Here is a 25,703-nt window from a genome sequence, read left to right on the forward strand (position 1 = left end):
CATGTAGCTGGGAGCCGGGATTATACAGTTAGCTTCACCAGGCCAGAGGGTCTTGACCTGTTCTGGGAGAGATATGAGGCTCGGTGCAGGTCAAGACCTGAATGGGAAGGTCTGGCCCCAGTTGCAGTTTCTCAGAGGTCTACAGTAAAAAAAAATCACAATTATCCTCACTAATGAGAGTGTCCCTGCCCGGGATCTAGAGGTTTGGTTAAGGAACTATGGGGAGGTTTTGACCAAGCCCAATAAAATCCTTGATGAGCGTAACATCTGGACTGGGGGTTGGTCAGTTACAGTCAGGTTGGCCAGGGATGGGAATGTTGTCCGTCACCTGCCCTCCTCAGCTTTTATAGGGAGGGATAGGATGACTGTTTTTTACCCTGGTCAGCCGAAGCTGTGTCACCGCTGTGGAGAAAAGGGGCATTTGAGTTCCTCCTGTTCAGCCTTGATATGTTCAGTGTGTCGGGGTCAGGGTCATATGGCTAAGGACTGCACCGAAATGATCAGGTGCAACCTGTGCCTGCGCCTTGGCCACCCCTACAGCAGATGTCCTGAAGCCTGGCACAATATGGAGAAGGAGGTAATTGATGACATGTCAAGGTTGGACAGGATGGAGGGTGAGGCCCCTGGTGTACCATCTTCCTCTGCGGTGACCGACTCCCCTGGTCCTGCTCAGGATCCCTCTCCAGTTCCTGTGGCCACCCCTCATGTGTCTGTAAGTATTCCTTCTGTATCTGTATCTGTCTCCCCCCAGCCTACTGTACCCTCTCCTCATGTGTCAGAACCTTCCAAGTCTGTGCCCCCCGAGTCAGTTCCCCCCCAGGAGTCTACCCCTCCTAAGTCTGATTCAAAGGGAGCACCCCCCCCACCAGCAGTGGTAGTGGGTACTAAAAAGGTTGCTTCTTCCTCTGTAAAGAAGTCTTCTGTAAAGACTTCACAGAAAAAAGTAAGAGATGAGGGCATCTCTGAAGCTGACCTGCAGTACCTGGAGGAGAGAAGGAAGGTTGGGAAGCGGAAGAAGCAGGTGGTGAGGACAGAACAGGCTCCAGTGCCTGTCTCCAACCGGTATAGGTCCTCTAATTGGGATATCTCTTCATCTGGAGCTTCTTCGGAGCGAAGTTCTGATTCCGAAATGGAGTTTGAGGCGGCCTCAAGAAAGAGAGAGGCTTCTGGTGATGAGCAGCAGAGGGGAGCTAAGAAGCAATCCACCCAATAACCCAAATGGCGGTTCCCCCTCCGTTAAAAGTGGTGACAATAAATGTCGCTAGCATTAAGTCAGTAAGAGCTCGTTCTATGGCCTTCTTTTTGTTCAGCCAATTAGATGCTGAAATTTTATTTTTGCAAGAGACTAGGCTCACCTCCTTGGCAGATATTCATATGGCCAAGAGAGAGTGGAGGTATGGTCCATCTTACTGGTCTCTTGCGGCCGAGCCTTACGGCGGTGTGGCGGTGTTGTTTAAAACCGGCATGGTAACTGTCCGGCGGGTTATTGAGGTGGAGATTGGGAGATGTATGGTCTTAGACGTCCTTGTGGGAGGGCAGGACCTGCGCCTAATTAATGTTTATGGACCGCACATAAAGTGGGACAGGAAATGCCTTTTTACAAGGATCAAGCCATTTCTTTTTACATCCCGGCAAGTGGTCTTTGGAGGTGACTTTAATACAGTAACTAGGCCCAAGGACAGGAAGGACTTCAAGGACAGGCTGGGATATGATAGCGTTTTTTTAAATAGTATGGTTAGGGATGCTGGTCTTGTGGATGTGCACTTTAAGCACCTCCCGGATGACACTGGGTTCACCTTTCATCGAGGTAATAGTCAGAGTAGAATAGATAGGTTTTTTTTGAAGGAGACCTCTGCTTTCTCACCCCCAGTGGTGCAGGCAGTAGAGTTCTCTGATCACTGTATGCTATCTGTGGTCCTGAATGCTTCAGACGCCCCTCAGAGGGGCAAGGGCATCTGGAGATTGAATTAGACTCTACTCAAGGAAGAACATGTTAGACAATCCTTTGAGGAATTCTTTCAGGCACAGGTGACCATCCTGGACTTTTGTAGCAGCAAGGCTGAGTGGTGGGAGCTGACCAAAAAGAGGATTGCTGGATTCTTCAGGGGCCTAGCCAATAGAAAGCAGTTTAATAAATACATGACCTACCAACGTTTACGGAGGAAGCTGGATATTCTTGTCTCGAGAGGAGGAGATCCTGGGGCAATCTCCGAAGTGAAACTCCTTCTCAGGAAGTGTCAATATGACCGGCATGCCTCTTTGGTTCTGGAGAGGGACTATGGGAAGTACCACTCGCCTGACCCTTACCAGAACTGCAAACAAGGTGTAGCTGTTAAAACGGTCGTTGGCCTTAAGGACAGTACAGGTTCCTTGACAAAGTCCAGGTCAGGGATTCTGGAGGTCGTGAGGTCCTTTTATGCTGACCTTCTTGGGAGGAAAGAGCTTGACCGTGACAAGATGGAAAGCTTTTTGGACTCTACTCCAGGTCTAAATGATGAAGATGTCCCATTGATGAATTTGACAGAGGAGATCACAGTTGAAGAGGTGATAGGGCAATTGAACAGCTTGCCATCAAAAAGTCACCTGGACCGGATGGCTTGACGGCTGAGTTTTACAAAGCTTTTAAGTCTATTCTGGCCCCACATTTGGTAGAGGTTTTTAACAGTTGCCTTGCTGAGGGGGTACTTCCTTCTTCCATGAGGCACTCAGCTGTGATTCTTCTTTCAAAGGGTAAAGATCCTTCGATGATTGAGAATTGGCGCCCCATCAGCCTTCTTAATGTCGATAGAAAGATACTGGCAAAGATCATTTTCTGGCGCCTATCGTCAGTAGCAGAGTCTTTGCTTTCTCGCCATCAGCACTGTTCGGTCCAGGGTAGGTGCACCTTCACAGCAGTTTTAGCTGTCCGGGAGGCCTTGGAGCGGTGCAGGGCTGCAGGCTGGGGAAAGTATTTGCTGACATTGGATCAGGCAAAGGCTTTTGATCGTGTTAACCATGAGTACCTGTGGTTGCTCCTTAGTAAGTACGGTCTGCCGGGTGGTTTTGTCGATTGGTTAAAAGTCTTGTATGAGGGGGCAGAGAGCTTTCCTCTTGTTAATGGTTGGGTTGGGCAGTCCTTTGAGGTTGGCTCCGGGGTGCGCCAGGGTTGTCCCCTGAGTCCCCTGCTCTATGTGTTTGCAATCGACCCCTTCATCAGGAGGCTAGAGAGCGGCATGTTGTGTGGGGTGCCAGTGGGGCTTCCGGGTGAGCCGCCTTTGAGGGTTGTTGCCTATGCGGACGATGTGTCGGTGATTGTCACTGGGGCGGATGAAGCAGAGGAGGTGGTCTCTCTGACATCACGGTATTCTGAAGCATCAGGCTCCAAGATCAATCAGGAAAAGAGTGAAGTTTTCTGGATGGGAAAGGAAGGTGAGGGGTTTGATCTCCCGGACACCTTTCCAGTGCCCCAGGAAAGAATTAAGATTTTAGGCATTGAATTTGGACCTGGCGATTATGGCCTCAAAAACTGGGAAGGCAGACTGGAAATTGCCAATACTAAGGTGGTCAGCTGGAAGAGATGGAAGTTATCTATGAGGGAAAGGGTTGATCTGATTAAGACTTACCTGATTCCGATCTTCTTGTATGTCAGCTTTGTCTGCATCTTGCCAGTGTCTCTCTATGCTAGGGTCAGTAGTGTGTTCTTCCAGATGTTGTGGGGGAACAGACTGAACCCCATCAAGAGGAATGTCACCTATCTATCCAGGAGGGAGGGTGGCTTAGGTATGGTCAACCCAGTTCTTTTCTTTTCACTGCTTTTTCTCAAGTTTAATATTGGTAATATGCTTGCAGTGGAACCTCCTGGATGGGCAGGCATATTTAGATCTTGGTTTAGGCCTTTTCTACGACTTTGGGAAGAAGGTGGCCAAGTGAAGAATCTCAGGGGTCATCGTGGTCAGCTACCAGCCTATGTCGCTCCGTGCCTGAAGTTACTACGGCAGTGGCGATTGTCGGCTGAAGATCTCAGATCGGTTCCGAGGAAAGTCCTTATGAGTCGAGTCTTGAGCGAAGTCTTTCATGACCCACTGGCCTTAAGGGATTGCCCAGGCCCAGTTTTGAGGGCAGGGTTGAGACTTATTAATTTGGACAGAGTACCCCCTAAATTCAGGGATCTGGCCTGGTTGTGCTTCCATGGGAGACTCTATGTTAGGGGCAATTTGAAATTCCGCAGTGGGGTGGATCGTAGCTGTCCTCGGGAGGAGTGTGCAGGTGAGGAGGAGACTATGGACCATTTTCTGCTTCATTGCCCTTTTAACATAGAGGTGTACAAACAGGTGGGGCGGGCCCTCGGTGTCCCTTTCCTCTCCAGGCTGGGTTATGCTGAGTGGGTGTACGGAGCATTCAATACTGGTGGGGTTTTTTGTTTAGATACACTTTTTCTAGTTAGCCTAGTAGTCCGTTATTTCACTTGGAACGCACGGTGTCAGGTCTGCATTCGGCGTAAAATCCTTCCTGTTCAGGTGGTGGCGTATGACATTCTGCATGAGGTGGAGAAGATTCGGGTACTTGAGAGAGACAAGCGGAGTCAGGGGGCTTGGTTGAAGGCGTGGAGGGGTTTCAAGCCTCCCTGACTGCCAGGAGTCTCTTTCCCGGGTGTGGCTGTCTGTCTCTTATCACCCTAGATTATTATTTTTTTGGATTAATTTTTGATAAATGGCTGCGTACATAGGTGATGGGTTGTGCCTCTTAGGCCCTCTCTGCTGCTTTATGTAAATAATTTTGGTAGTGGATTATGTATATATTGTATATATTCTGAACATGAATGTGTATTCCTTGGATTTCTGTTGAAGTTTTGTACTATGGTTTTGTTTTTTACTTTTGTATAAAATTGGTTGCTTGATTCTTTTAATAAAAGATCAACAGTGCCCCACTGTTGGGGTCAGCGGAAGGAACAGTGCCCCACTGTTGGGGTCAGCGGAAGGAACAGTGCCCCACTGTTGGGGTCAGCGGAAGGAACAGTGCCCCACTGTTGGGGTCAGCGGAAGGAACAGTGCCCCACTGTTGGGGTCAGCGGAAGGAACAGTGCCCCACTGTTGGGGTCAGCGGAAGGAACAGTGCCCCACTGTTGGGGTCAGCGGAAGGAACAGTGCCCCACTGTTGGGGTCAGCGGAAGGAACAGTGCCCCACTGTTGGGGTCAGCGGAAGGAACAGTGCCCCACTGTTGGGGTCAGCGGAAGAACAGTGCCCCACTGTTGGGGTCAGCGGAAGAACAGTGCCCCACTGTTGGGGTCAGCGGAAGGAACAGTGCCCCACTGTTGGGGTCAGCGGAAGGAACAGTGCCCCACTGTTGGGGTCAGCGGAAGGAACAGTGCCCCACTGTTGGGGTCAGCGGAAGGAACAGTGCCCCACTGTTGGGGTCAGCGGAAGGAACAGTGCCCCACTGTTGGGGTCAGCGGAAGGAACAGTGCCCCACTGTTGGGGTCAGCGGAAGGAACAGTGCCCCACTGTTGGGGTCAGCGGAAGGAACAGTGCCCCACTGTTGGGGTCAGCGGAAGGAACAGTGCCCCACTGTTGGGGTCAGCGGAAGGAACAGTGCCCCACTGTTGGGGTCAGCGGAAGGAACAGTGCCCCACTGTTGGGGTCAGCGGAAGGAACAGTGCCCCACTGTTGGGGTCAGCGGAAGGAACAGTGCCCCACTGTTGGGGTCAGCGGAAGGAACAGTGCCCCACTGTTGGGGTCAGCGGAAGGAACAGTGCCCCACTGTTGGGGTCAGCGGAAGGAACAGTGCCCCACTGTTGGGGTCAGCGGAAGGAACAGTGCCCCACTGTTGGGGTCAGCGGAAGGAACAGTGCCCCACTGTTGGTGTCAGTGGATAGAAATAGTGCCCCACTGCTGGGGTCAGCGGAAGGAATAGTGGCCCGCTGTTGGTGCCAGTGGAAGGAACAGTGCCCCACTGTTGGTGTGAGAGGAAGGAATAGTGCCCCACTCTTGGTGTCAGCGGAAGGAACAGTGCCCCACTGTTGGTGTCAGCGGAAGGAACAGTGCCCCACTGTTGGTGTCAGCGGAAGGAACAGTGCCCCACTGTTGGTGTCAGCGGAAGGAATAGTGCCCCATCGTTGGTTACATAGTTAATCTGGTTGAAAAAAAGATACTAGTTCATCCAGTTCAATCAACATAGAATTAACAAAAACAAAAAAAAACACACACAAATAGAAAATCTCCATATACAGAATCCTATACCCACAATTGATCCAGAGGAAGGCAAAAAAACAAAAAAACAAAACAAAACAAAGCATGAGCCAATTTGCTCAAGTGGGGGAAAAATTCCTTCCTGATCCCCCAAGAGGAAATCAGATATTCCCTGGATCAACTTTACCTATAAATGTTAGTATCCAATTATAATATGTATATTTAGCACAGAATCCAGGCCTTTCTTAAAACAATCTACTGAGCTGGCCAGAATCACCTCTGGAGGGAGTCTTACTGTGAAGAAGACTTTCTGTATTTGGAGATTAAATCTCGTTTCCTCTAGACGTAAAGAGTGCCCCCTTGTCCTCAGTGATGACCTTAAAGTGAATAATTCAACCCCAAATTCACTATATGGACCCCTTATGCATTTATACATGTTCATCAGAATAAATTCCTCTAATCTTTCCTCATAGCTGAGCTCCTCCATGCCTCTTATCAGTTTGGTTGCCCTTCTCTGCACTTTTTCCAGTTCCCCAATATCCTTTTTGTGAACTGGTGGCCAAAACTGAACTGCATATTCTAGATGAGGTGTTACTAATCTTGTGTCATTGGAAAGAATATTGCCCCATCAATGGTGTCAGTGGAAAGAATAGTGCCCCATCACTGGTGTCGGGGGAAGGAATAGTGCCCCATCACTGGTGTCAGGGGAAGGAATAGTGCCCCATCGTTGCCTGCGGGACAAAGTCCAACAGCATTGGACTTTGTTAACCAACACAGTCTGAATGCAAGGACAAGGCAAATGGCCTTATGTCCTATGGCTTGAGTTCAGTTAAATAAACTGTGTTGACTGTGTGCACTGAATAAAAAGATAAGATGTTCTGCATTTTTGTGCAACAAAGTGCGTTCTGATATGTTGCAAAGTGCTGTTGCACAAGGTAAAAGCATTCACACTAGTGAATTTCCAATGACAGAATCGCATGGCAATGGAAACCACATTAATTTCAGCTCTTCTCGTTCACAACAAAGCAATGCAACTGTGATGCGTCTTTGGGGAAGGTGCAGCATGATTTTGTGCCATATAGACTTCAATGGAAACGCACCAAAAACGCATGTATAAAGCATCATCATCGTCCACATCAGTGCCCGACCTCACATATGTGCTTCTGGAAGAATGGTCAAACATTCCCATAGACACACTCCTAAACCTTGTGGACAGCCTTCCCAGAAGAGTTGATGCTGTTATAGCTGCAAAGGGCGGGCCAACTCAATATTGAACTGTATGGACTAAGACTGGGAGGCAATTAAGTTTATGTCTGTGTAAAGGCAGGTGTCCCAATACTGTTGGTAATATAGTGTATGTATTCCACATTCACATCAGTTTTGGCTCTCAAGCGGCGCTCACAATCTAAGGTCCCTAACTCACATGCATACATATACATACTAGGGCCAATTTAGACAGGAGCCAATTGACCTACCAGCATGTCTTTGGAGTGTGGGAGGAAACAGGAGCAACCGGAGGAAAGCCACACAGACACAGGGAGAACATGCAAACTCCAGGTAGGTAGTGTGGTGGTTGGGATTCAAACCGATGACCCCATGCTGCTCATGCATTATGGTGTGAATGAGCCCCAACTGCTGCTTACTGTTGTCAGAACTTGTTGCAAAGTGTGGAACAGCATTAGGCCCCTTTCACATGTGCGGAGCGTTCAGATCCATCTGTCAGTTTTTCAGGCGGATCTGAACGGTCACTCCATACAGCTCTATGGAGCGCCAGATGTTAGCGGTGACATGTGGATCAAATGAAAACGGACAGGCGGTCTGTAATCATCTCCCATAGGGGAGAGCGGACTCTCTGACAGGTCCGTCCCTGCACAGGGTGCAGAGACGGACTTGTCATCCACTGGCTCAGCAGGGATCAATGGAGTGATCCCCGCTGAGCAAGCGGAGTACTAAAAACGGACAGCCCCGTGTGAAAGGGGCCTTACAGAGGAACCAATAATGATTGATGTTCTATTACAGACGCAGATTCAGATTGGTTAGATAATATTTTTTTTTCCCAGGAATGTGTGACAAGTGTGTAAACCTTTTAGTGTCAAAGGTGTCTTGTATTTAAAGTGACAATAAACTCAGATGTAGAAAAGATAAATATTTTCAAGCATGTATTCTATTCTATGACTCTCAAACTCTCAACCTCTTCCCAATTCTTTCTGTCCAACTTCCTGTTAGAGGGTGGCTACATTCTCTCTCCATGGTCCCGCTGTATGTAGGAACGTAGCCACCCCCTCTTACTCTCTTGGACTATGGGATGTGCGGTGTGCATAGAGCAGTGCACACAACCAGAACCAACGTGTACTGCTCATTCCAAACATTAGTGAGGGGGAAAAGAATAGGTTCGGGAGCACGGAGGATGTTAAAAGGAGGCAAATAAAAACTCAGATTCAATTTCTAGAAAAATGGATAACAGGACCATTAAGTAGTGTATGTGTATGAATTATTTTTGCAGAATACAGATATTGTTTAGAGTCACTTTAAACTTGACAGAACACTAGTTGCATATACTGTAACATTCAAATAAAAATGGCAGGTATGTCTTAATGGGTGTTTTATTTTTTTATTTTTTGCCCACCTTACAGTTTAATACTTTTGTATCTGGCTTACTTGTGTCCTTGCTTGCTCTAAATACAATCTCTGGCAAAAATTATGGAATCACCAGTCCCTGAGGATGTTCCTTCAGTTGTTTATTGTTGTAGAAAAAAAGCAGATCACAGACATGGCCAAAAACTAAAGGCATTTCAAATGGCAACTTTCTGGCTTTAAGAAACACTAAAAGAAATCAAGAAAAATAATTGTGGTGGCCAGTAACAGTTAGATTTATAGAACAAGCACAGGGAATAAATTATGGAATCACTCAATTCTGAGGAAAAAATTATGGAATCACCCTGTAAATTTTCATTACAAACACTAACACCTGCATCAGATTAAATCTGCTTGTTAGTATGTAGGTAAAAAGGAGTGATCACACCTTGGAGAGCTATTGCAACAAGTGGACTGACATGAAGCATGGCTCCAACACCAGAGATGTCAATTGAAAAAAGGAGAGGATTATCAAACTCATTAAAGAGGGTAAATCATCACGCAGTGTTACACAAGATGTTGGTTGTTCACAGTCGGCTGTGTCCAAAACATGGACCAAATACAAACAACATGGGAAGGTGGTTAAAGGCAAGCATACTGGTAGACCAAGGAAGACATCAAAGCGTCAAGACAGAAATCCAATCATCCACAGTCCACGATTGCCTTTCCTTAGCCCATTGTAACCTTGTTTTTTTTTGTGTTTAGGTGTTAGAGATGGCTTTCTTTTAGCTTTTCTGTATGTAAATCCCATTTCCTTTAGGCGGTTTCTTACAGTTCGGTCACAGATGTTGACTCCAGTTTCCTCCCATTTATTCCTCATTTGTTTTGTTGTGCATTTTCTGTTTTCAAGGCATATTGCTTTAAGTTTTCTGTCTTGACACTTTGATGTCTTCCTTGGTCTACCAGTATGCTTGCCTTTAACCACCTTCCCATGTTGTTTGTATTTGGTCCATGTTTTAGACACAGCCGACTGTGAACAACCAACATCTTGTGCAACACTGTGTGATGATTTACCCTCTTTAAGGAGTTTGATAATCCTCTCCTTTTTTCAATTGACATCTCTGGTGTTGGAGCCATGCTTCATGTCAGTCCACTTGTTGCAACAGCTCTCCAAGGTGTGATCACTCCTTTTTATCTACATACTAACAAGCAGATTTAATCTGATGCAGGTGTTAGTGTTTGTAATGAAAATCTACAGGATGATTCCATAATTTTTTTCCTCGGAATTGAGTGATTCCATAATTTATTCCCTGTGCTTGTTCTATAAATCTAACTATTACTGGCCACCACAATTATTTTTCTTGATTTCTTTTAGTGTTTCTTAAAGCCAGAAAGTTGCCATTTGAAATGCCTTTAGTTTTTGGCCATGTCTGTGATCTGCTTTTTTTCTACAACAATAAACAACTGAAGGAACATCCTCAGGGACTGGTGATTCCATAATTTTTGCCAGGGGTTGTATAATGAAAGCTGAGTAGTATGTGTGTGTTGGGCTGATTCATCACAGATGTACAATTAAGTAAATCAGCACAGTGACAAATCCATTGATTAGTTTGCTTGCATCATCCCTAGCCATTTCTCATCCTGCCAACAGTATTATCTTCACAGACCTACCATGTTTTGTACTGCATGTCCCTTTACTCTACTGTCATGAGTACTACAGGTCATGACACGTGGATGTGATTCACACTGAACATGAAGTACACTGTAAAAACCACTTGGTGGCAGCAGATTGTCATTTCTAACTGTAGCGATACCCCCAAAGGAGCTGCTTTATTATTATTATACAGGATTTATATAGTGCCAACAGTTTGCGCAGCACTTTACAACATGGGGGCAGACAGTACACTTACAATACAATTCAATACAGGAGAGATCAGAGGGCCCTGCTTGGTTTTTGTTTGTTCAGTCCGTTACTCTGCCTCTCAACCCCAAAGATCTTTCTCAGCCCCTCTTGCACACCTAGCAATGTGATTAATGGAATAACACAGTAATGACACAGACACAGTTCAAACAGTTTAAACTATCTAAAATTTACTTACTCAAGAGAAAAGACTTTAAGAGCCCTTTCACACCAAGTCGCGGGGGGGCGTCGGCGGTAAAGCGGCGCAATTTTTAGCGCTGATTTACCGTCGTTTTAGTGGCGCTATTCCGCCGATAGCGGGGTGGTTTCAATCACCCGCTAGAGGCAGAAAGGGGGTTAAATACACTTGGAAAATGCCGCCGGGGTGGCGTTTTGTCGGCGGTATCGCAGCGCTGCCCAATGGGGAGCAGCGGTGGAGGAGCGGTGAGTTCACCGCTCCAAAGAAGCTGCTGGCAGGACTTTTTGTGACACCCTGCCAGCGCACCACTCCAGTGTGAAAGCCCTCGGGCTTTCACACTGGAGTGAAAGGAGACGCTTTTTTCAGGCGCTATACAGGCGCTATTTTTAGCGCTGTAGTGCCTGAAAAACGCTGGCAGTGTGAAAGGGGTCTAAAGGATATTGGTCAGCCAAATTGTGGATAAACAGCCAAGACTCGGTTGAAATAGTTATCAGTCAATAACACTTTGCAACAATAAGAGAATAATATCAATGTACACAGATTAAATTGACTCCCCAAGCAAGCTATTGATTGCTGTAGAATTCTATGGCTAAAAGGGAACCCCAGGATGGTCTATAGTACCTTTTATACCAATGCGCAATGAGGTAATATAAACACCAGTGATGTGTCCCCTTTAAGAGTAATAACAATAATGTTCTAAAAGCAACTCCTTGCTATATCTTCACCGGCACGTTGGAGCTCTATGAACAAGGGTCCCTGTAACAGAGTGATGAGGAGCAACGTAAAAGAGGAGTGCTATATCACCGCACCAGCTATATGTGATCCGGATAACAGGTGTCTGTGCACAGTGTTCAAGTGTGGTGTTTATGGAAGGCAATAGGATTCCTGGGCAAAGCCCCCTCATCAATCCTGTACCCATTCAGCAGTCCTCCAAAGAGCGATCAAACGATCCTCCTGGCAGCAGATGTGTCGCGATGGTTTTCAGTCTGCTGACCCCGCCGGTTCCGTGACATTACGTGATGCTGCAGAGCGTCCTTCTGGAAGCAGGTGACGTTCTAAACCTCTGGGCTGGAGCTGCAGGCTGTGTGCCCCTTGGTAGGCCGCAGTCCCCTCACACTGCAACAGGATGGTGTTCTTACGATGAGATCCAGGATATAAGAGGCCTTGGGCCTGGTCTGCAGATTATTTTATACGTCACAGATGTCCACTCCCTGTTTACCCCTACTAAGATACTGACATTTCAACACCTTAAGCTGTTCTCATGATATCCCCTTGCAAGAACACTATTGTTACCTACAACTCAGGCATTTTCTTCAACAATTGATTGAATTCCGCCCTACCCCATACACTCTGACTCCTTTTGAGAGCCTATGTAGAGCAGTGGTGGCTGGTGAAGTTTTAGAGTAGGGGGGCTCCAGACCCTGCTCCTCCTTTTTGACCCCTCCCACTTCTCATAGGCCCCATCCCGTATAGAATCTACCCACTCCGTCCCCTCTATTCCACTAGCTTCCACCCATAGTGTCAGGAGTATTTAGCTCAGCATCACAGGACAGAGTATACAGCCCCAGCATCACAGGACAGAGTATACAGCCCCAGCATCACAGGACAGAGTATACAGCCCCAGCATCACAGGACAGAGCATACAGCCCCAGCATCACAGGACAGAGCATACAGCCCCAGCATCACAGGACAGAGTATACAGCCCCAGCATCACAGGACAGAGTATACAGCCCCAGCATCACAGGACAGAGTATACAGCCCCAGCATCACGGGACAGAGTATACAGCCCCAGCATCACAGGGCAGAGTATACAGCCCCAGCATCACAAGACAGAGTATACAGCCCCAGCATCACAGGACAGAGTATATAGCCCCAGCATCACAGGACAGAGTATACAGCCCCAGCATCACAGGACAGAGTATACAGCCCCAGCATCACAGGACAGAGTATACAGCCCCAGCATCACAGGACTGAGTATATACCTCCCAACTTTAGAACTTGAGGCCGATGTAAGCATGCAGCACGTCATGCCAAAAAGTGGGTATGGCCAGCCTGTCAATAGTGGAAGGGGCATGGTTAAACAAAACCAATCCCCCCATCACCATCCCTCTCTCCATCATTACACAGGACCCCTTCCTCAACACTACCTCCATTGTTACAGAGGACCTCCTCCCTCATACTAACCCCATCATTAAACACAGAGGTTTTTTGTTTAGGTTGGAGAGGCAGGGGGGTGTTTAGGGTGGAGAGGCAGGGATGGGGGGTGTTTAAGGTGTTGAGGCAGGGAGGAGGGTTATTGTTTAGGGTGGAGAGGCTGGGAGGGGGGTTATTGTTTAGGGTGGAGAGGCTGGGAGGGGGGTTATTGTTTAGGGTGGAGAGGCTGGGAGGGGGGTTATTGTTTAGGGTGGAGAGGCCGGGAGGGGGCTGTTTAGGGTGGAGAGGCCGGGAGGGGGCTGTTTAGGGTGGAGAGGCCGGGAGGGGGCTGTTTAGGGTGGAGAGGCCGGGAGGGGGCTGTTTAGGGTGGAGAGGCCGGGAGGGGGCTGTTTAGGGTGGAGAGGCCGGGAGGGGGCTGTTTAGGGTGGAGAGGCCGGGAGGGGGCTGTTTAGGGTGGAGAGGCCGGGAGGGGGCTGTTTAGGGTGGAGAGGCCGGGAGGGGGCTGTTTAGGGTGGAGAGGCCGGGAGGGGGCTGTTTAGGGTGGAGAGGCCGGGAGGGGGCTGTTTAGGGTGGAGAGGCCGGGAGGGGGCTGTTTAGGGTGGAGAGGCAGGGAGGGGGCTGTTTAGGGTGGAGAGGCAGAGAGGGGGCTGTTTAGGGTGTAGAGGCAGGGAGGGGGTTTTAAGGATGAAGAGGCAGGGAGGGGGTGTTTAGGGTGGTGAGGCAGGGAGGGGGGGGGGTGTTTAGGGTGGAGAGGCAGGGAGGGGGTGAGAGAGAGACATTCCAACAGCAAAAAGAGAATGGCAGGTCAGCTGTTGCAATCCTCTCCGATCCCCACACTCACCTGGTGCTCTGTTACACTGTGCTCAAGCTCAGCACTGCCAGCTCTGCACCCATGTGCCACATCTGTGATCCGCTCCCCGTCTCACATCACAAGGTCCCAGACAGTTGCAGTCAAGTCTCCGCACTCCACAACACAGTGAGCCAGCCGGGAAACTGGAAGTGACGCGGCAGTGCCGAAAAAGCATCTCCCAGTCAGGACAAACAGGACAGGAGTCAGGGACAAATCACTGGAGAGTGGAAGTGTTTGTGGGCGCATCGCTTGCGCCCCGAATGCAGGCATATCAGCTTCCCATAGAGCACTGTGTGCCCGGCGCCTGGAAAGTCTTAAAGTGACCTTTTTTTTTTGTCAAAAGCTTGGGGGGGCGGCGTCCGTGCGCCCCCTATGGACGGGCCGCCACTGATGTAGAGCCAGACCCCACTTTCCAGGCCTGATATTGTTGATATATTCATCCATAATTTCTGCAAAAAAAACCTCCATTGAGGCCCTAGCGTCACCATGGCACATATTTGGTGATCATGCGTGAGAGCGTGCAGGCTATGAGTCAGGGTCTAGACCCTTCTTCGTAATTTATTCCGTATTAACCTTAAGAGGGACCCCTATGAAGCCCTCCTTGGTAAACCAATTGTTGGGTTGCTACACCCGGAACGACAGTTGGACCAACATCTTTTTACTGCAACTAAATTAACTATTGCAAGGGCATGGAAAACCCCCACGCTCAGTTTTGAGGTAGTCAAAAATCGTATGATGTCATGGTGAATGAGAAGTTGACGGCCATCCTTTCAGATACGCATGACAAATTTCTTAGAGTCTGCTAGCCATGGATCACACATATTCAGCCTTCTAGGTTTGACAGTAGGCTTCTCTCGATCTAATGCTCCCCTGGCGCACACCCCATGGACTCTCCTTATTTCTTCTCCCTTCTTTTTTGTTCTCTTCTACCAGATTTCCTATTTTCTTTCTGGTTGCCTTCTCCTCAGTCTGTTATGCTTTATGCATTTAATCCATAGGTCTATCAGGCCACCAGGTATTGCCCTGGTCGGAATGGTTATATTTAAAACATTGTTTTCTATGTTGATTCTTTTTAGTTTTAATTGTTAGGTTGCATCCTCTCCGATGGGGGGATTCTTGCTCGCACAATTTCCTTTGGATATGCAGGTTCTACATATGGACATTCTCTTTTGCAAACATCTTATGATCCCTAGGACATCTCAGAAAACTATTTCTGGACTTTTTTTTTGCTTTTGCTCCATGGGACACTACGTTTGACTGCATATTCCTACTGTTCATGTCTCCTTTCTATTATTGTACATCTTTTATTTTGCCTTTTGTTTGCCCATTATTCAATATAACCATCTAAATGCTGACCTGATATGTTGGATTACATGCTAATAAACCTTTGTAAAAGAAAAATGATCGAGTGTGTGAAGTTGATATTTTTTTGTTATAAAATCGGAACTCTCAATTTCTTTGAAAATATTTTTTGGCACGCTGTGTTTAGACTGTAGAAGGACTACAGTGGTGTCTGCTATCAACCCCAGCCTACTGACTGGACAGTAAAGGAGTAGAAAGAGACTAAAGATTATCTCTATGATCGTTCTGCTCCTTCTTATCAAGATTTTTCAAATTCTGGTACTTACACTACTTGCACACATCCCCTACCAACCCTTCTGAGTCCTGATAGGTATGGCCTCGTGTCTGTCTTCATACCGATAAGTCAACAACTTTCAGTATAAAAATGGCCTCTATAAATACAGCCTACACAATTTCATTTCACCTAATTTATAAAATGTGCAACTCTCAGTCACCGCTCTCTTCTCTGCCCCTCCAGCACTCACTGGAGCACCAGGCTGTGGAGAGGGGGCTGGAGCAGCTGGCTCAGGTGCACACTGAGAGTAAAGTATCCAGTAAAGCATCTGGGTAGATCCTAACCTTATATCAGGATCCTTGCAGAGTCAGGACCAGCAGATCCTTGCTGAATTGAGTGTCAGCCGACAGTGGGCTTTGGCCTGCTTTTGGCTAAATCTGGGTCATAGGAGTGCAGAACTAAATTCTGTAGAGGTACAGTAGGGCTAAAAGAGCTTTGGCCATATTTCTCTTTTAATGCTGTTACATTCTTTATAGCTAAATTTATAGTTTTGTCTCTTTTTTAATGGTAATTGAAGTGGTTGTAAACCCCTACATAAACCTATTGAAGTTTTAAAAAAATCCTCCTACACAAGTTGTACCTGTTTATCTGCAGTCCTTTCTCCTCTACAGCCTCCTAAAGCACATATTTTACACAGCATTCCATTGCTCCACAAGGCAGGGATTTGATGTCACACACTGCACAGCATAGAGCAGGGAGCAGAGTGTTAAAATACCGTTATTATGGTATTAATATCAATATTCTGTAAATTATATTGATGAGGAAAGTTCCAAGAAAATCCGTTCAGTTAAAAACTCAAAAATTGATTTAATAATAAAATAGCAAAATATTACAAGAACAATATCAAAATGTAGAATATAAAAATATTAATAATGTATTATATTCTTAAGATGAAGACTGAATCAGTTGTGTGTCTGTGTGTGTGTGAAGCTGTCCCAGCTTCCTTCAATGTCTCGTGGTGTGTGCCCAGCAAATCTCCCCAACTGTCCTGTTACTAGCTTTTACTCCTAAAATTTGACCCCTCCTTCCTAAAAAGGCTGCTTTAAGGTTCCTCTGAGCTTTATTGTCCTACAGAAAACCGAGGGCTTTAACCACCTCACGTAATGATGGGAGTTGCTCAGTCTATACGCATTAGCATTCCTGAGGAGTGGGCAAGAACAATGTGTAAAACTAAGTATAGGATATAACTTCTTTAACATCTAAACCAAATACTACATAAATCAGTAGGTATATTATAATAAAAACCCAATGTTCTTATTAATATCCTAATACAGAAATATTGTAGTATAAAGAATTTATAATCTTAACTTAAACATGAACTTTTACATCTTAAGAAATGTGAATCCTTCTTTCTCCATCTGTGATAGGGGAGGTGAGAGAAACCAACGTAAGATTCCTAATTACTAACACATGTTTGGTTCTCCATAGGAATGTTTATGAAGCTTATAACAATATGTATACCTTTACAAGTATAAAAGTCTATATAAATTTCACTTTTTCCATAACTAAAAGATATATATATAATATATATATCTATATATACACATATACACAGTGGGGACGGAAAGTATTCAGACCCCCTTACATTTTTCACTCTGTTATATTGCAGCCATTTGCTAAAATCATTTAAGTTCATTTTTTTCCTCAATAATGCACACACAGCACCCCATATTGACAGAAAAACACAGAATTGTTGACATTTTTGCAGATTTATTAAAAAAGAAAAACTGAAATATCACATGGTCCTAAGTATTCAGACCCTTTGCTCAGTATTTAGTAGAAGCACCCTTTTGATCTAATACAGCCATGAGTCTTTTTTGGAAAGATGCAACAAGTTTTTCACACCTGAATTTCGAGATCCTCTGCCATTCCTCCTTGCAGATCCTCTCCAGTTCTGTCAGGTTGGATGGTAAACGTTGGTGGACAGACATTTTTAGGTCTCTCCAGAGATGCTCAATTGGGTTTAAGTCAGGGCTCTGGCTGGACCATTCAAGAACAGTCACGGAGTTGTTGTGAAGCCACTCCATTATTTTAGCTGTGTGCTTAGGGTCATTGGGTCACTGTCAGCTCTAGGAAGGGTTCTGGTCGTCCCAAACGTCTTCCATTTAAGGATTATGGAGGCCACTGTGCTCTTAGGAATCTTAAGTGCAGCAGAATTTTTTTTGTAACCTTGGCCAGATCTGTGCCTTGCCACAATTCTGTCTCTGAGCTCTTCAGGCAGTTCCTTTGACCTTGGTTTGTAGCAAAAGATATACAAATAAACCGCTCCTAAATCTCTCTTACTCCACTGCGCCAAAGAAAAGTGCAAAGCTATATAAAAGATGTGTAAATGAATACAAAATGTGTGTACATACACAGTGTACAGTGAAAAAAGCTGCCACTTAAATAAATACGTAAACTGATCAGAATCCCAAAACTATACCTCTCACACGTGTACAGATAGAGATAGCGGCTCTAATATAAATTGTGTAAAATAATGGGTCAGAGCAGCATAATGCCTATGACCCTCTACTTATACATAAAAATAATAATAGTGTCATGAAAAATATTATTTTTATCATGAAAAGAAATTTCTTTAACACTCAGTGAAAAGTGTCACTATAAATAATAAATTACAAGAAATGAATGAATAAGTTCAACAGTTGTTTTTCAATCTTCTTGTGTGAAAAATCTTCTACTCTTCCACCACACCACCATGATAGTGACAGCACTCCCTCTGAAGAGCGCACTCACCAGATTGTATAGCCTCCCACTCTCATGTTCGGCAAAACAGCAATTGAACCACACCTGGGTTGCATGTGATGAACCGTGAATCCAATCAAGCCAGCTCCATATGTGAAAAAATGAATAAAGTGCTCCACATAGCGTGATACCATTTTGACAGATTTATTAAAATCGCTTCAAACACACTTCAATGGTTACACTCACTTTTAAACTGAAACATAAAAGCCTTTAAAAAAAATCCACAGCAAGCACAGCAAGCAACAGGATCAGTGATCCAACGTGTAGCCAATCTCATTTGAAGAAGTCTTTTCGACTAAACATGTCTTGGGCATGGTTACACGGCATTCCATCGCACTGACATTAGATGCCGCTGTCTGAGGAGGACTACACTGATCGGATGGCTGGGCCTTAGAAGGTTGGGTGAGAGATACACCAGTTTACACTTCAGGTCCGCTGTGACCGCAGTGCACCATTGGATCACTGATCCTGTTGCTTGCTGTGGATTTTTTTTAAAGTCTTTTATGTTTCAGTTTAAAAGTGAGTGTAACCATTGAAGTGTGTTTGAAGCGATTTTAATAAATCTGTCAAAATGGTATCACGCTATGTGGAGCACTTTATTCATTTTTTCACATATGGAGCTGGCTTGATTGGATTCACGGTTCATCACATGCAACCCAGGTGTGGTTCAATTGCTGTTTTGCCAAACACGAGAGTGGGAGGCTATACAATCTGGTGAGTGCTGTCACTATCGCGGTGGTGTGGTGGAAGAGTAGAAGATTTTTCACACAAGTAGATTGAAAAACAACTGTTGAACTTATTCATTCATTTCTTGTTATTTATTATGTATAGTGACACTTTTCACTGGGTGTTAAAGAAATTTCTTTTCATGATAAAAATAATATTTTTCATGACACTATTATTACTTTTATGTATAAGTAGAGGGTCATAGGCACTATGCTGCTCTGACCCATTATTTTACACAACTTATATTAGCGCCACTATCTCTGTATCAGAAGAAATGGACAGCACCTGAGTTAAATATATGAGTGTCACAGAAAAGGGTCTGAATACTTAGGACCATGTGATATTTCAGTTTTTCTTTTTTAATAAATTTGCAAAAATGTCAACAATTCTTTGTTTTTCTGTCAATATGGGGTGCTGTGTGTACATTACTGAGGAAAAAAATGAACTTAAATGATTTTAGTAAATGGCTGCAATATAACAAAGAGTGAAAATTTTAAGGGGGTCTGAATACTTTCCATCCCCACTGTGTATATATGTATATATATATATATATATATATATATATTTATATTTATATATATATATATATGTGTGTGTATATATATACATATATACACACACACACACAACTCAAGTATTCTGTAAAGATCTAATCACTTCATTCGTTTGTTAATATTTGTTAATTGATGTATATTAGATATTAGATGACGTCGGCATATGCAGATACAGGGGATATATCCGAAACCATGCAGGTTTATGAGATATCCGGGGTAGCTACAGGTAAGCCTTATACCTGTAGCAAAAAGTGGATTGTAAGGGTTTACAACCACTTTAAAGAAACCTGAGACCTCTTATAGAGGAACATGCACAAGTGAGGTTGTCAATCACCTGCTGTGTGCTGGGGGGAGCAGGGCACTTCCCAAGATTGCTTGGTGTTGGCGTAGACTGCCAGAAGTCACTCATGCAAAAGGCAGAGGAATAAGAGAGCAGACAGAAATCACACTAAGTGCTATAGATTGAGGCGAACACATACTCAAGAAGGATATACTTTGATCATTTTTCATTTCAGAGGTTTACAACCATTTTAACTTTTTTTTGTACTTACAGTAAATAATATATTTTTATAAAGTGGTCTGTATATTAGACCAAAAACAGATACAAATAAAACCAAAATATTCCCCATGCTACCCTCCTACTTGTAAAAAAGAACAATCTGTGATTATGGTGTTGCTGCTGAACACTTCTATGTAGGGTATCTACCAATACCCTAAAGAAGTGCAGAGTAGCTATTTATGACACTCAATCAAATGTGCTAAAACCTAAAGCTGAAGATTGGTGCATTTATTATGAACTATCTCTATATGAACTGTAAATATAGATTGGTGCACAAGAGGATTATATTTATATATACAAAATATATATATATATATATATATATATACACATATATATACATATATATATATATATATACACATATATATACACACACACACTATATTACCAAAAGTATTGGGACACCTGCCTTTACACACACATGAACTTTAGTGCCACAATTGAGTTGGCCCACCCTTTGCATCTATAACAGCTTCAACTCTTCTGGGAAGGCTGTCCACAAGGTTTAGGAGTGTGTCTATGGTATAGGAATGTTTGACCATTCTTCCAGAAGCACATTTGTGAGGTCAGGCACTGATGTGGACGAGAAGTCTCTGCTCTAATTCACCCCAAAGATTTTTTATATGGGGTTGAAGTCAGGACTCTGTGCAGGCCAGTCAAGTTCCTCCACCCCAAACTCGCTCGTCAATATCTTTATGGACCTTGTTTTGTGCATTGGTCCAAATCATTTGGTGGAGGGGGGATTATGGTGTGGAGTTGTTTTCAGGGGTTGGGCTTGGCTCCTTAGTTCCAGTGAAGTAAACTCTTAAGGCGTCAGCATACCAAGACATTTTGGACAATTTCATGCTCCCAACTTTGTGGGAACAGTTTCGGGATGGCCCCTTCCTCTTGCAATATGAGTGCGCACCAGTGAAGGGAACTCTAATGCCGCGTACACACGGTCGGACTTTTCGTCTACAAAAGTCCAACGGACGCCGACGGACTAAAGCTGGCTGGTAATCCGATCGTGTGTGGGCTTCTCCGGACTTTCAGCAGACTTTTTCAGCCTCAAATCCGACGGACTTTAGATTTGAAACATGCTTCAAATCTTTACGTCGTAACTACGACGGACCCCGAAATCCGCTCGTCTGTGTGCTAGTCCGACGGACAAAAACCCATGCTAGGGCAGCTATTGGCTACTGGCTATGAACTTCCTTATTTTAGTCCGGTGTACGTCATCACGTACGAATCCGTCGGACTTTTGTGTGGTCGTGTGTAGGCAAGTCCGTTCGTTAGAAAGTCTGCTGCAAGTCCGCCGAAAGTCCGCAGGAAGTCTGTCGGACAGGCTGTCGGACTTTTGTAGACGAAAAGTCCGACCGTGTGTACGCGGCATTAAGGCTTTTTTTTTTTAATTATTACTATTATATAGAATTTATATAGCACCAACAGTTTTCACAGCACTTTACAATATAAAGGGGGATAGTACTGTAGCACCCTGTAGTTTAGGCAGGGAGCTTCTCACAAATTTACTTGCCAGGAGTAGTTATCCTGGTTGATTGATAGAGAGCCATTGATTTCTCCCTAAGTTTGGCCTTGTTGCTCTTCTACCACTAGGTGGTTGGATACTTGGTGGTACTAGACATAAGCACAACTCAAGGTCAGGTTATGGGTATATGGGATATCTCAGCCAATGAGCAGAGGTTTTCTTGAATCTCTTGGCCTGCTGGGAGAACCTATATATTCGGGTGGAGTCAGGTGATGTGTTCTGTGCCACCTGGACAGCTGTCAAGATGGACATGTGTCATATGCCCCGGGCTGCTAGGCCGGAGACTGGGTCTATCCTGGGGTCATCTGGCTGCTAGGCTGTGTGAGGGTCTTTCCAGAAGTAAGAGAGCAGCGCAGGGTTGGGATTGCTGCTTGCAGTCCAACCAAAAGTGACGGTTCTGCTGGCCTGTCAGTGGTCAGAGGTAGAAGGGAAGCTGTCACCACAAAGGGACCAACCACCTTATTACCAGGGACCACACTGAGTAACTTAAGCAAGTACTGGAGCAATATTCTCACCGAACGGGCATGGTGGGGAATCAGGAAACTTCAGGCGGTGATCAAGTCAGGGACCCAACTAGCGGAGGTGACGCTTGCAGAGCAGCCTTGTGTATCAAGCCAGGGACCGAGCCGGTCAGCAGGGGTGAAGCGTCTGGAGTGCCAAGCTAGGGATCCAGCAGGGAAGCGTAGGTGACGCTTGAGGGAGATACCACCGCAAAGATTGGAGGAGTTTAAGGGATTCAGAGTCAGTGAATCAGAGGGTCTAGTGAGGGACTGGAAGCTCAGTGTTGAAGAACCACAAGGAGAAGTTGTAGTGAAGCTGAAGGCATAGCTCCCGACTGTCCTTGATTTGGAACAAAGTCCCTCTATCCCTCCTTTCTCCTTATTTGTCCCTCATTTTGGTCTATAACTGTCTTCTGACCTATATAGTTGTATATGAAATGCATGTTTTATCTTTCAAAAAGTGTTTCCACTTGCTAAACCTTGCCTCCATTTTCTAAATTTCTAAATTTCAGCATTTGTAAATTCCAGAAGCCAATATAAAGGAATAGGTAGTGGGAAAAAAAATCACTTGTCGGTTTAAATATTTTTTTGTGGTATAATTCTCCTTTAAGGGGCGTGGCAGGGGGGTGTCCTATGCCTACATACTTTTGCTTATAGGTGTCCGTCGTTCCCAACTCAAAAAGTTGGAAGGTATGTGAAGGAACTGTTACGTTGAGTTAGGAACCGTTAAAGATTGTTGCCATAGGAGACAGCATTCCTGCATGTACAGATGTGGTACCTTGCTGGGGTCTTTCCCTGCACGGATGTCCACCTATTGAAGTCTTTGAGTCTGCCAATTGAATTTACAACTACTTAAGGATGTACTGGACCTAACCCTCTTTCCCCCAAAAATACAAAAAGGACTGTTAAGAGAAATAAAACCTCTTTTACATTCAAGAAGAGTCTGGCGCCCAATAACTTTGCTCACCTTGCACCCATTATGCCTCACAACCCACCTCAGAAGGATGCCAGTTATCTTTGGCCTGTAAAGTTCTCATTAGACTGGACAAGGCCAGAGACCTTGTTACAGTACAATTACAATACAGTTCAATACAGAAGGAATAGAAGGGCCCTCATGGAGCTTACAATCTATATACAAGTGTTAACACCTTTGATATATTGTTTAGCCACATAGTTGTAAGTGGAATTATTTTGGTAAAAGTGGTGATATAACTTTTGTTCACTTACACGATATGGTGTATCATAATTAGTTGTGTCTTTCTAATGGCTGTCTGCACAGACTATGCATTTCTATAAAAGGACAAAACACTCCGGAAATATCTCCTGTTTATGCTTGTTTCAGCTCATTAGTCGCCTAATAAATCATACTTTATACTTAGATATAGAAATGTTTGGTACCTTGTTTTCCTTCCTGGGGTTTTGTGGGAATTTCCTCCACACAGTCTGAAGGGAACCAACCATTGCGACCTCTGGCATTTCCTTCCCAGAATCCTCCTTCTCCCACACTGAGAACTGTTCAACACAAAAGGGTTAAAAGTCAAACAGTCAATTCTGAAGCAGAAAGAAGGTGCACAGAGATCACTTTAAATTTACATAAAAAAACATGCTGCCTTTGCTAAGTAATGAATGGTGGATAATAAAACAAAGCTGCATGATGTCAAAGCTCTGGACACTGTCATGGATGTTCTACTGCACTGTATCTTTAAACTGGACCCTGTCACCACATATAAAAGAGGGCCAGCACTGTAAAAAAAAAAAAAAATTTTTAAAAAGAAAAAATCCTCATCTATACTTCTCTTGGCGGCCTGGATCTTCACTGCTCCCCTGCTACTGCAGGTATTAAATCCCTCCCAGAGTTACCTGCATCTCCACCTTGCTGGTTCTCACACTGATGTAGGACTCACTGGGTAGGAGTAGCAGGTGTTAGACATCCAAATGTGGGGAGTATCTGCTGTAGCCAGGGTGCATTGAGGATGTGGCATTTCAAGACATGGGCTACTAGAAGGATAACCATAGATGGGCCTCTTTTTACAGAGATGGCCTATGGTGGAAGTGACCCTATGGTCATACCTCCCAACTTTCTGAAAATGGGAAAGAGGGACAATTATTAGCAAAAGTATGTAGGCATAAGACACACCTTGGCCATACACCCCTTAAAGGAGAAGTCCAGCCTAAGCTCGTTTGGCTGGGCTTCTCCAATGGGTGACAGGAGTGCAATTTGTTTTGCACTCCTGTGACCCGTTTTCAGCAGAGAGTGGACTGAAGTCCGCTCTCTGCTGACGTCACAGAAATCAGTCCAGACACCGCGTCATCCTGACAGTGGGAGTCTGGACCTGCCCCTCTACAGCTCAGTGCTCCAATGAGCATGGAGGAGCAGAGCGAAGAGATGCCGATTGACAGTCAGCAGCTCTCTGCTCGGGGAGCTGTGAGAATTAAGCCATCCGCAATGTTCGATCGCTCGGTTTTCAGTGCAGAGGTGCCGGGGGACAGATGCAACATCAGGCCGATGCCACATCCAACTAGGTAAGTATAATGGAGGAAAAATACCCAAACCCATACTTCTCTTTTAACCACTTCCCATGCGGGCCAATTCTGACACTTTGCTCCTACATCACGTCACAGTCCCATCATGCCCCGGGACTGTGACATCATAAGGGGTGGGGTCACCAGGTGACATCACCTGGTGACCACGCCCCATGCCTATATAAGTCATTGCGCACCTTGGACACAGCATTACAGTGGGAGAGAGTGTTGTGTCAACATCAGAAGAAGAGAAGAGGGAACAAGACGACGGAGAAGACCGGGCCACCGCTAGCAAAAGAGCGTCAAAAGAGCAGAAGATAGCAGAGGAGCTCGGCAGAAGAACCGGAGAGCGGGAGAAGAACCGGACACCGGGAGAAGAACCGGACACCGGGAGAAGAGGCCGGAGAGCTGGAGAAGAACCGGACACCGGGAGAAGAGGCCGGAGAAGTCGGAAGAATACCCCCGAAGTCGGAAGAAGACCCCCAGAGCTGCCTAATAAATACTTTAAAAACCTGTGTAGTGTGTTTTTTTTTTATTGACACTTTTTCCCCCAGGTGAATGGGTAGGGGTACGATGTACCCCATTACTCATTCACATAGGGTGGGGCTCCCAGATTCCGATAAGTCCCCGCCCGCAGACCTCGACAACCAACAGCCACAGGGCGCCCCCCTGCCCCAAAGTGCCCACCCCCCATGTTGACGGCATGTGGCCTGGTATGGTTCAGGACGGGGGGGGGGCACTCGCTCGTCCCCACCCCCTTTCCTGACCGGCCGGGCTGCGTGCTCGGATAAGGGTCTGGTATGGATTTTGGGGGGCCGTTTTTTCGGCGTAGGGGGTTTCCCTTAAAATCCATACCAGACCTAAGGGCCTGGTATGCCCCTGAAGGGGAACTCATGCCGTTTTTTTATTTAAAATTTGGCACGGCGGCCCCCCTCATGATTCATACCAGACACCTGTCAGCAATGCTTGTCGCTCATTGTGAAAGGAAAAAACACAGTTTTTCTTTCCCGATGAGCGAGCCAGCGCGAGATGCCCAATACCCTGTCGCCGAGAACCAGCACGATGGGATCGCGCTGGAAACACATTCTCGCGG

The 25,703-nt window shown here is 45.5% G+C and overlaps 1 protein-coding gene across 1 annotated transcript in view; it reads right to left on the minus strand.

Annotated features, from left to right (window-relative positions):
* SHANK1 (SH3 and multiple ankyrin repeat domains 1) overlaps positions 1-25,703 on the minus strand; it is an 852,931-nt gene that overhangs the window by 283,112 nt on the left and 544,116 nt on the right. Inside the window, exon 13 of the mRNA XM_073602155.1 lies at positions 23,486-23,599. Within this exon, the coding sequence (XP_073458256.1) occupies positions 23,486-23,599 (114 nt within the window). The remainder of the gene's footprint in view (positions 1-23,485; positions 23,600-25,703) is intronic.

The sequence above is a fragment of the Aquarana catesbeiana genome, linkage group LG10, assembly GCF_042186555.1.
Source record: "Aquarana catesbeiana isolate 2022-GZ linkage group LG10, ASM4218655v1, whole genome shotgun sequence".
Lineage (NCBI taxonomy): Eukaryota > Metazoa > Chordata > Amphibia > Anura > Ranidae > Aquarana > Aquarana catesbeiana.